Below are 11,658 nucleotides of genomic sequence, written 5' to 3'. Positions count from 1 at the left end.
ACCTTCGCGCTGGGCCTTGAGATTAATGTCTAGTTGAGCGGTTCATTCAGGGTGTTTACTTTTTAACAGGGATAAAATGTATTGCGCTAAGATAAAATGTCATCTTACCGTGGCGATTGTCCCGAATAGCTTGAGATGGGCGATATCTCTGCTCCAGATACAGACGTGATAAACTGCAGCACCCCACACAATGATAAGATCACCACGCTTCATTACCCATTTACCCTCTCCGCTTTGCCAAACAATCACAACTTTCCTCGTAATGATAAGACCACCACGCAATTCTCTTCCCATAACTCATCCCTCTTCTGGATAACGAGAGGACTGTCGCTCCATTTTCTTCCCCTACCTCCTCTCTTCCTCATTTCCGATTTCTTGCACAATGGCCGGCTGGCTCGCGAGATCCTCCACCTTGGCCCGCCGTCTGGCAAGGACGTTGTCGATGACTTCTCCGGCCGCAGGAGGATGCCTGAGTTCGATACGCCGCCATGGAACCTTGAAAGCGGGCGACACTGTGTTGTCTCGTACGGATGATCCTTACCGACATCAGGTTTCATCCTTCCCCATGCCCCGTTTCATTCGCAAACCAACTTTATAAGTAAGCTCCTCGAAGAAACTTATCGTCTTTAATGCGATTAGTTGAGATGTGTACCAAAATGGTCCCATTGGAAAGTCCCAAATGTTGATGTATCACAACTATTTTGATACTATTTTCTTGGTTTTCTAATTTTTCTGACGCCTGAAAAATCTGTGGAAGTTTTTGGAGGGAAGTTCTTTGGAAAATTGCTTATGACATTTGATTTTAAACTTTATAGGATTCGTCTGGTACTCGTCCTCTATGATCCATGTCACCTATCTGTGATTCTTTACGATGTACTCAGTAATTCTATGAGGTTTTATAAGGAGCTGATGTTGGTATACTCTGCCTTGCAACGGCATTACGGATCCTCAATTTATAGAGGTGTTAAAGGTAGAACATATAATATGAAACAATACGAATATGGCATCAACCATAATGAGTGTTCTAGGTTGCTATTTGACTAGTTCGTGTCTCCTTAGGATGGCTATGATAGTGATTGCAGGATGAATGCTACTTTCTTTAACATTATTTCTCTAACTAAAGGTGCTGCAAGTATCTTCAGTTTGTATCAAACATGATCATAACATATACATGAATATCATAGGACTTTATAGATTGACTAAAATCGAGTCAAATGATTTGCCTAACCTCAAAGGTGATTTGAAAAAAGCTTCAGAAATATAAGATGCCTAGAACATGTCCACAATAATGGTTATGGTCGTGTGCTCTTCTACTCCACGGATGGCCCATTTAACTCTTTGAATGATTTGTGTGCTCTTCTAGATTTAACAGATTACTACACGACCAAAGTTCTAAATTATTGCATACCACAATAATGGTTATGGTTGTAAAATTCATGATTCACATATAAAATAAGATGATTCTCATATATGAATTAGAATATAAAATAACAACGAGATTCATTCAATTCAATAAGATTCGATCTAAAAATAGAAAAGAAAGCTTATTGGATTTTAAATTCAATACATTAGAAATCAGTCAAACCTATTATAAAAAAGAAATAAAACATGATAAAAGTATAAGGTCAATAGGAGTGGAATTCTAATGCCAATGATGATGTAAAATTAGAAAAATCTGAGACACAAAGTTGATGAACTTGACATTAACATGATGATTGAGAAGTACAAATCTTTTCACCTTGATATACAAAATCATAATTAAGCCAAATTGATAGTAGCATAAAAGTTAGGTTATGTTAAGTTGAATTCTATTCTATTCTGATTTTCACATATCATGATCATTGTTTGCCTCTCTCTTCTATTATGTTGATGTTATCGAGGGTCGACATAATTTTTCTATATTAAAAGCATTTAATCATAAAATTTGCTGTTGCTTATTTTATTTGATTTCTTAATGGAATAAAATAAATAATAACTTAATTATGATTAGAGGGGGCAATCATATGGTTTAACCTAGATTAGCATTATATGGAAGGAGCTATAACATACACAATTTTGTTGCATATACATAAATCTAACTTGTGATAGTCAAAACTCAGTATACTTGTTGATACAAGTTGTTCCCACGACGATAGCTACGTATGAGGTTTGACACATGGATTTGACTTGGTTTGGACCTAGGTATGGCATGACTTGTTGATGAAATTATGCTAATAAGTAGTCAGATATGACATGGTTATTGGGTTATTTTGTTGTGTTCAATAATGAATTTAAGTTAGATTTAACCTGTTTTTTTTATGTGTACATCAAGTGTATTTAAATTTGATAAAGTGCACATATAGCTTGCAAAGCTCATGACTGAATGAGGTTGAGCTCTTATGGTTTATGGATGACTTGACAGTCAAGTTGTATGGTTTTGCTCAATTACTAAAGATTTGTAATGGGTGGATTTAGAGCTGATCGAAGAATAATGGTACGAAACATCTTAGAGATCAGAAATTCCTACCAAGGTGAACTCTTAGACAAGCAGCATAGAGAGGTTATTGGTTTGATGATTTGACATCTTGTAGCGAGGTGAGCTTGTTGGTGATCAATGAAATATGGCATGGAGCATCTGAGAGACTGAAAATTCCTAGCAAAGTGTACTCTAGGGAAGCCCTATAGGTGGTGGATTTTGTAGGTGAACAATGACGGATGACACATTGGAGTAAGCTTGAAAGGTTACTGGGTGGATAATAAAAATGTAAGATGGGAATGGAAATCAATATCAAGAAAGCCTTGAGGCTTAATAAATCAATTTAGCAACCTTTAGGGGCTTTCTTAAATCCAACATATCCTTTTGTTGTTATTTAATCTAACATAATCTGCAAACGTCATGTTAAAATCTTCCGTCCGTCAACTTTGTTATTTGATCGCTAAAGTAGCATCCATGTGACATGTTGCCAAGTCCATAAAATGAATATTAAGATACTTATGTTGAATATTCATCCTATTAAATCCTCTCCCTCTTCATGACCCATCCACTACCACCTCTTCCACCATTCTCCCTCTCCAAAACCCATGATCACATAGAGATCCTCCATTGTTGTGTCTATCTACTTAGTGTAGCAACCCACTACCACGTCAGCACTTTCTTTCCTTTGTCCTAAAATATTACCCAAACAAATCCTCTAGTATCATCGTCAACATGCAATTCATTGCCCAGCCTCTTGCCTTCCTTACCACCTCCCACCCATTCCCCAACTTCCTCTATTAATAACTTAGGCAACACTATCCTCATCCTAGTTGGGATTATCATAATGAGAGACAACATTCCATCACAGTGGAATTGTCAATTTTTTTTATGTGAACCTGCCTCCCTCACCGCCTCCCACCCCTCCTCCCTAACCTTTATTAATAACTTGGGCTACCCCCGCCCTAGTTAGGATATTAGTACATTGAGAGGCAACACACCATCACAGTAGAATTGCTATTTTTTTTGTGTGAACCCTAGCCATCAATGAAATTTCGCTATGATGTTAGGTCTATCTTAAAAAATAACAATAAATTCAATTATGAATAAATTCGTCATACCTTTGTGAGAAATGTAAACATGATAGGATGCATATCCTCTATTTTATCCACATTGCATGATATCCACTCACAATGGAGGTTGCTAATGCCTTTTGTGGAGGAGGAGGAGATATTGGTTTGATTAGCGGTCGAAAAAGAAGAGAGAAACAAAGGATGATGACTAGGATTCTAATCTAATTAGAATTATGTTGTCTTACTTAGATCTCAACCCAAGCCACACATATATAGGTTGTGAAATCTAATATTAGTTGTTGGATCTCAACTAATAGAATAGTTAAGATCCCATCCTTTTTATTGTCGACTAATTAATTAATTAATTTTGGAAAATTATAAAATGATCCTAAAACTTAGAAATTTTAGCATCTTTGTATTTTTTTAAAAATTACTTATGATGCTCAATTAATTATGTAACTTTTGTAAAAAAAATAATTAAGCTGAAATATATTTAAGTTAAAGTCTAATTCACTCTTAGTTAATTATCAATTTAACCTTCTAGATTTATACTGCAAATAAAACTTTTAATTTAATAACTTCTATCTTAATTTAATAAAATAAATTGACAAATAAAATTTAAATTAAATTTATAATTAATTACTATAATTAACTCTTATTAATTGAATAAGAAAAATAACATTTAGTTATCCATCATTTCTTTCTCAAGTTACTTGTGTAGCATGCCAAGCATGATTTGTCTAAGGGGGTGTTTGGTTGATGAGTTTGGGAATGAGGGAATGGAATGATAGTAAAAGATAGTGTTTGGATTGTGGGTTTGAGAATGACATTTTGGGAATGATTACTAGATTTATGGGAATCAACCAAACCCATATAACTTGATGGGTTTCATTTCCATTCCTATTCTCATTCCACCCTACTATCAAACCCATACCCATAGTAAATCCCATCATTTAACCAAACGCCCCCTAAGTGATCGAACTCTTTGATTCCATATGAAGACTTTCTTCATTGCTTTAAGTCTTCACAAGTTGATTTGTCTTTAGCAAACACATAAGGATTATTTACTATTTAAGAAGTGTTGGTTCTCACAAAGCCTTCTATTGCATGGTTACTATATATTACATTCTTCTTATTATTCCATTCACAACATTCTTCTAAGACTTGGATTAGTGTCTGTCTTATGAAGACACATCATCCAACTGTTCATTTGATAAATCATGATGAGTAAGGTGCAGGTTGGGACATTAGTATTCATGCGTTTGTTTTGACATTAGCATGTCTATAGGTGTAAGATCATCTACCGTAATCATATAGAAAAAAATATAACACACACAAGTCATATTGAGAAGTTAACATCCTATTTTTAAGATCACTATGACCATGAGCTTTTCAACAATATTACTACTTGCTTTAGAATCATCACATATCAATATGAATTCATTTATTATTGAAGTAATGATATTATGTTCTTTTATCACAATCCTCCAGTCACATAAAGTCAACAAGATTGGTAATAAGAATCATTTCATGAATTAAACATGTAATTATAATTTATAGTGATCCTTGTTAAAATTTTGATTGTGTTTAAAGCACTATCACTAATAATCTCTTCCTTTAGCTTGCAAAATGTCTCCTCTAGCCTGCAAAATGGCATCATTGTCAAGTTATGTGGTTGTGATGATGGCCACCATCAATAGATTGTGCCCATGTCTAAGACTTTGAGGGTGGTGCCTAGATACTACAACGAGTGGATGGAGACTGTCACAGAGGAGGTCTCGGTGGCAGTATTGTTTGGGAAGGAAAAGAAGAGGAATGAGGGTTGTGGTTTTTGTTGAAGGGGAGGGATGAAAAAGGTTAATCAGATGAATATTCCATAGACATCATAATATGCATGTCACATGTGTGTCAACATACTGCATGGATGTCACATTATTTTTTTAACAACAACCAAATGGAAAATAATGGATGCTAAATTTTAACACGTTAAAAAGTTGTGTGAAATTTAAAAGAAAAAAAAAACCCTAAATATATGCTAGGTCAATGTATTAACAACCAAGCCTTGAAAGATAGTTTAACAGTTTAGAGAACCATAAGCTTTAGAGGGGAGGGGGCATGAAGCAAGAAAGAGTTAGGAGCTAGGAATCTGCTATTTGAGGTAGATTTTCCCAAGTTTGGATGCAATGATACTTGAAGTCTTAGAATGAACTCCTTCCAAGGGTCATGGACTCTACAGGGTGTTCCATGTAGTGTATGACTTAGGTAATGTATGAGAAAAATGAAATTAGTTTGATCTAATTAAAAAGAAGCTAGTAAAGTAGAAAAATGGAACCAAAAACTAGGTGCGTTTGGTTGAATTGGTCTTGTAACATGGGTAAAACATGGAAACAAGATAAATAGTCCAGTAAGTGAAGCATTGTATGAAACATAAAGGGGCGAGTATGGGAAAAACAACTTACTGCAATGAAAGTTGAAACACCAATGTGAACAAAGGCCAAATTAGGGTCAAAGCAAACATTTGAGGATCCAAGAAATGCGATAGGTGAAAATGAATGAAAATAAAGGTACTTTATAGTGGTAGGTGTCATGCGAAGGAGGTAATAGTTAATATGGGAGTGACTTGAGGAAGAAGTGGAAAAGATATAAGAGAATGCCACGCTAAACTTTACGAACAATGCTTCGAGGGGAGTGATTAATGTGTAACTGCAACTGAATGTAACCTGGAAAACTTTTACGAGGCAAAAAAAATGTGTGAATAGGAACCGATTTAACAAATCGAAATAGAGTCAATTCAAGAATTACACTTGTTAAGTTGGAGAAGCTTTATAAAAACAGAAAGTAGCTGGATCTACTAACGGTCAGCACCATGGTGTAAGAGGTCAAGGAGAAAGACTAAAATTGAGGTAATCATGGAATGCATAAACAGCAGCAAAGTTCTCCCTAACATGGACATTCCTTGGCCTCACTTCGAACCATAATATTTTTGCAATGCCACATTTATGTACAATAGTTAAACATGATTTAAAGTGTCATGCCGAGACGGTCGAAATGGGCGAAACATTTGGTTCCGTTCGACGACCGACACCGGCACAACCCCGGCACCAGACCCGCGACAGCTGTGACGTGTTCCGCGACCCCGTGGTCGCAGCGGAGGGGTCGTTCAACCCCGCAACAGCAGCGGAGGGGTTGCATAACCCTTCTGCTGCCGCCGCGGAGGCATCGTGTGGCCATGGCTGAGGGGTCGCACAATCCCGCGGCAGCGCCGAAGTCGTGCGAGCTCGTGAGTGGTGTCGGATTTCAGAATTTTTTTAATTAAACTTAGGTTAATTATTTTAATCAACTCCTAGCTATGATGGAGATAATCTAAAGAGACTTTATTAAACCCTAATAAAATTATCTAATTAATTTTATATTTCATTTATTTTAATTTAAAAATTATAATAAATTTTTATTTATTTATTTATCTATTTTCATATCTTTTCCTTTTTTTTAAATATTTATGTGAAATATTTTAGTTTTAAATTAATATATTTTAAATTTAAAAAATACCGAAACTATATTGGCATGACATGATACGGTACCGAAACCGTATCGTTCTAGTCCAGAACCGAAACCTCGGCATGGGTCGAAATTTTAAACCTTGTAGTTAAACCACCTAACCCAAGCTCCACCATACACCTAAGCTATTTTCTAGTCTCCATCTTTCATTGTCCTAGAACCAACCAACTCAACTGAACCTCTAACAAGTCAGGTATGTTGACTTTCACTTCATCCCCTCCTTTTGACTCAGTCAAACTGGTTCCGTTTAGGAAAATTCTATTTGAGCTGATCTAAGATTGACTAAGCTTCATCTGACTTTTTTTCCTTTGCTCATATTATATCTATTATAGAAATACCCCAACAAAGACATTAAATAATTAACTGCATTAAAACCAAACTTGAAAAAATATTGGTCTATGATTTGTCCATAATCAAGGAACCCTGGGACCTATATGTCCCTTTTATCAAATGCTAACTTGATCATGTATGTTGAGAACATAAGAATTTGATAACTGAGGATTTTGTATTTAGTGCCAGTTTAGTACATATTGAGCTGATAGAGCTGAGAAAGAGATCTTGACCTGATAATGTGTAAATAACTGATTGGGAAAAGTGATGGTACACTTTAGACTGCTTTCGAAGATATATTGTAGTGGATGGTAACCAACTTGCAGTATTGGACCAGATTACAAGACCAACATTTAAGACGCACTGTTTATTTTCTCTTATTTTCAAGTCTTATGTTTTTGACTTCTGCTGCTTAAGGCTTCTGCTTATTATGAGTTTCACTGTTGTCATATCAGGCGCTTGATTTTCCAGGAGGGAAGGTAATGTTTGTCCCTGAAATGAATTTTTTGCCAGGGTCTACCAGTGAGCGAATTAACTGCTACCGTGTTCTTGATGACAATGGACAAACATTCTCAAAGAGCAAATTCCAAGAGGTTTGAGTCCTTTGCATATCCTTTTTTACTATACTGAAGAAAAGGAGTATTCAAATTTAAATACTTTAGCAGTCCACAAAAAGAAAATTAATTGTTATTATCTAATGTAACCAACTAACAGATGTAGTTTGGTCTATCAGCTGAGCAAGGAAGATGCTGTGAAAATGTACACTGACATGGTCACTTTGCAAGTTATGGATACCATTTTCTATGAAGCTCAAAGACAAGGAAGAATTTCCTTTTATCTTACCTCAATTGGTGAGGAAGCTATTAATGTTGCATCAGCTGCTGCACTAACAATAGATGATATCGTCTTTCCTCAAGTATAGAACCAAACTTACTGACTTTTGTTTCATTCCTATTATTGCTGGCATAAAATCTTAATCTACCATGTCTGTATGGAAAATAAATTCTTAATCTAGTACAGGGAGCCTGGTGTGCTTTTGTGGCGTGGCTTCACTCTTCAAGAGTTTGCAAATCAATGTTTTGGCAATAAACTAGACTATGGTAAAGGACGTCAAATGCCAATCCACTATGGATCTAACCGTCTCAATTACTACACAGTGTCATCACCTATTGCGTGAGAACTTATTTCCTATTTGAATGGGAAAGCTTTAGTGAAATCTGCTCAGATATAGTGCTTTGCAGAACACAGATTCCTCATGCTGTTGGAGCTGCTTATTCGCTTAAGATGGATGGCAAAAAGGCATGCACTATCACATACTTTGGAGATGGTGGCACCAGTGAGGTATTAGAACAAGCTCACTTGAATCGACTGAATTCTCTTCATAATCAGTATCTTTTGATGGTAAGATTTTTACATAGGGAGATTTCCATGCTGCTTTAAACTTTGCTGCTGTAATGGAGGTACCTGTCATCTTCTTTTGCCGCAACAATGGTTGGGCCATAAGCACCCCTACGACAGAGCAATTCCGAAGTACAAACTTAAACTTATAATAATTTCCTCGCAACATCTCAAGCTTATATGCCATGTTTTTTTTTTGGAATGGAAGGTGATGGTGCTGTCGTTCGAGGACAGGCCTATGGAATTCATAGTATTCGCATTGATGGCAATGATGCTCTTGCTGTCTATAGTGCAGTTCATGCTGCTCGTGAAATGGCCATCCGTGAATCCAGGCCAATTTTAATTGAGGTACAGCTCCATTTTTATGTTGCAATATATCTGCCATCAGCTAATCTAGACATCAGTTATGTGAAATTTGATTTGTCTAAAATGAACAGGCACTCACATACAGGGTGGGTCATCACTCTACATCAGATGACTCCACCAAGTATCGTTCCACAGATGAGATAGAACACTGGAGAACTGCTCGAGATCCAGTGTCAAAGTTCAGAAAATGGGTTGAAGGAAATGGTTGGTGGAGCGATGTTGCGGAAGAGGAGCATAGAAACAATACCAGGAAGGAGGTATCTATCAATCTGCAACTTATATTACTAATTCACTCTTTTCCATAATTTTCAGCAACATTGACTAGAATGCCACTGTGCAATGTTCATTTCAGTTATTGCGAGCTATTCAGATGGCAGAGAGAACTCAAAAGCCATCATTGAGCGAGCTATTCACCGATGTGTACGACCAAGTTCCTCGAAACCTGCAGGAGCAAGAGAGAACTCTGCGAGAAATAATCAAGAAGAATTCTAATGATTATCCATCCGATGTACCTGTGTGACAAAATCATGTGCAAGTATTACTCGCATTCTGGGATGCCCACCAGGCCAGCACCATTGTTTAGCTGAAGGCGAATATTCAAAGTCAATGTACTGACCCAAGAAAAAGTATTGATAAATAAGTCAAAATCATAAGTTCAAGCGTATTCAGCTCATTGTGTCAACCTTTTCTCATCGTTAAACTTAGTTATTCACTTTCCAAGTAGCTGCTGAGTCATGGTTCAACTCAATTAACTCATTTAATTAACTCAAAAAGTAGATAGGTTTTGATCGTGTTTGAAGATTTTAATGGATGTGAGTTAAGTGCACTCGTGGAGAGGCTCGCATTAATTTTACATTTATACCATTTTGTATAAATTAGATTTTACAATCATTTTATTATAGAAAATTAAAGAATCTTAGAGCAGTAATGACACTGTTAATTAGTAAATGATTAATTAATAAGAAAAGAAAACATACAGAGTTAGCATAGGGTCATCCAAGATGGAAACAGAACTGGAAACCCCCACTGAATGACACTGTAGGTTTGAACTAGCTAATGGAAGTCACTGACCGGAGCGCCGCCTGCGTCGGCTGGTTCGGAAACTGCGAGGTCAGTCCGAACCCCGGAGGTTGCCGGACCCGACGTCACGAAGTAGTCTACGCCACCGACGCCACTTCCCACACGCCACGCGTCTCCGGACTCGTCGAGAAGCGAGTGAGTCCCCCACAGCATGCCGTGGCCAAGGCCGAAGCTGGCCATCTCCTCCGCCGCCCCGGAGCCGCACCCGATCCCGAGACCCAGCCCCAGACCGGGCAGGAAAGGCTCGTCCAGCCGCATGAGTTCTGCGCCGCCGGGGAGCAGCGACCCGTGGCCGGCCGGCAAATCCGAGGAGAGCCCTACCAAGCCAGATAGCGGGGGCGGGGGAAGGTTTCGGCCTGGCCGGCACTCGGCCGGATTCGGCCAGGGATGGAAGCGCTTTCGGGAGGCCCCGCCGATGGGGACGTTGCGGAGCGCGCCGCCGAGCGTCCAGTAGCGACGGCAGCACTTGCAGAAGTGCCGGGGCTGCGACATGTTGTAGTTGTTGTAGTAACAAAACTTGGTGTCCCGCGACTCGCACCGAGGGCACCGCTCCCTTCCGCCTCCCGCCGCCGGCGCTGAATCCCCCTCCGCCGGCCGCCTCCGAGATTCCCCTGTACTCTCCATCCCCATCTCCCTCTCCTTTCAATAAACCAGCATCTTCCTTTAGATCTTATCTTTCTTTATAATTTGATAGAAGAGATAGAAGAGAAGAGTTTACACGAATAAGAAGATGAAGAAGAAGTATATTCTCGGGTTGCGCGGAGGATAATAATAATATATAGAAGGAACACATTCGACGTGTTGTCTTGTTCTGTACGGAGCTGATACAAAAAAGGCTGCTTGCTACATGGCGTAATTTGCAGGGGATCCGCGAGGCGATGAAAAGCGGCTGTCTTTGCTCCCAACTCTCGATCGGCTCTTACGGTGTTTCCGTCCAATCCATCGCATCGATCGACCCTTTGGGTAGCCCCAGCTCAATAATTGACGGCACGAGCAACAGACGTGCGTTTCTCTATAACTGAATCATTAATGCGGCATGCATGTATGCATGCAACAGCAGGCGGGAGACAGTAGTGTTGTGGTGGGAGGAGCATCTGCCGAAGCGATGGCGAGTGGGCAGCAGGATTCTTGAAGAGATTGCAGTAGGCCAATTTGGCTGGTAGCATTTGGAATTTGCTGACTTGATGAATTGATAGAGACTGAGGAGGAGGAGGAGGTAAGCGATCGAGCTCCTGCAATTGCATGCATGAAACGAAATAGCAGTCTGACGGTGCAAGAACTCTGACACAGACGTCTGTCACTGTTAGCAGCACCTACAATGACAACAGTGCCGATACAATGTTGCCGTCGAAATATAGTTATGCCTACCGCAATTGAAGCAGTTAATGCGGTGGTAAGTGA

The 11,658-nt window shown here is 38.7% G+C and overlaps 2 protein-coding genes across 2 annotated transcripts; one reads left to right on the top strand and one right to left on the bottom strand.

Annotated features, from left to right (window-relative positions):
• Positions 1-230: 230 nt before the first annotated feature.
• On the top strand, positions 231-9,845 carry LOC122023984 (2-oxoisovalerate dehydrogenase subunit alpha 2, mitochondrial-like). The gene is made up of 9 exons (XM_042582456.1): positions 231-550; positions 7,869-8,006; positions 8,147-8,329; positions 8,429-8,586; positions 8,655-8,754; positions 8,832-8,943; positions 9,020-9,159; positions 9,249-9,434; positions 9,530-9,845. Exons 1-9 carry the CDS (start codon positions 383-385, stop codon positions 9,695-9,697), a joined length of 1,353 nt encoding a protein of 450 aa, XP_042438390.1. The 5' UTR covers positions 231-382; the 3' UTR covers positions 9,698-9,845.
• A 358-nt stretch (positions 9,846-10,203) lies between these two features.
• On the bottom strand, positions 10,204-10,895 carry LOC122022518 (dof zinc finger protein DOF1.7-like). The gene has a single exon (XM_042580544.1). It carries the CDS (start codon positions 10,885-10,887, stop codon positions 10,231-10,233), a length of 657 nt encoding a protein of 218 aa, XP_042436478.1. The 5' UTR covers positions 10,888-10,895; the 3' UTR covers positions 10,204-10,230.
• Positions 10,896-11,658: the final 763 nt, after the last annotated feature.

The sequence above is a fragment of the Zingiber officinale genome, chromosome 9B, assembly GCF_018446385.1.
Source record: "Zingiber officinale cultivar Zhangliang chromosome 9B, Zo_v1.1, whole genome shotgun sequence".
NCBI lineage: Eukaryota > Viridiplantae > Streptophyta > Magnoliopsida > Zingiberales > Zingiberaceae > Zingiber > Zingiber officinale.
Note: the sequence above shows the minus strand (reverse complement) of the source record. Positions and strands in the feature narration are given on the sequence as shown.

What these genes read in the sequence shown, in the direction of transcription:
- LOC122023984 (XM_042582456.1), top strand. Translation starts at nt 383, where the DNA reads ATGGCCGGCTGGCTCGCGAGATCCTCCACCTTGGCCCGCCGTCTGGCA. An exon ending in GAGATGGTGGCACCAGTGAG is followed by an intron (nt 8,755 to 8,831) that starts GTATTAGAACAA and finishes ATTTTTACATAG; the next exon opens with GGAGATTTCCATGCTGCTTT. An exon ending in TACGACAGAGCAATTCCGAA is followed by an intron (nt 8,944 to 9,019) that starts GTACAAACTTAA and finishes TTGGAATGGAAG; the next exon opens with GTGATGGTGCTGTCGTTCGA.
- LOC122022518 (XM_042580544.1), bottom strand. Translation starts at nt 10,887, where the DNA reads ATGGGGATGGAGAGTACAGGGGAATCTCGGAGGCGGCCGGCGGAGGGG.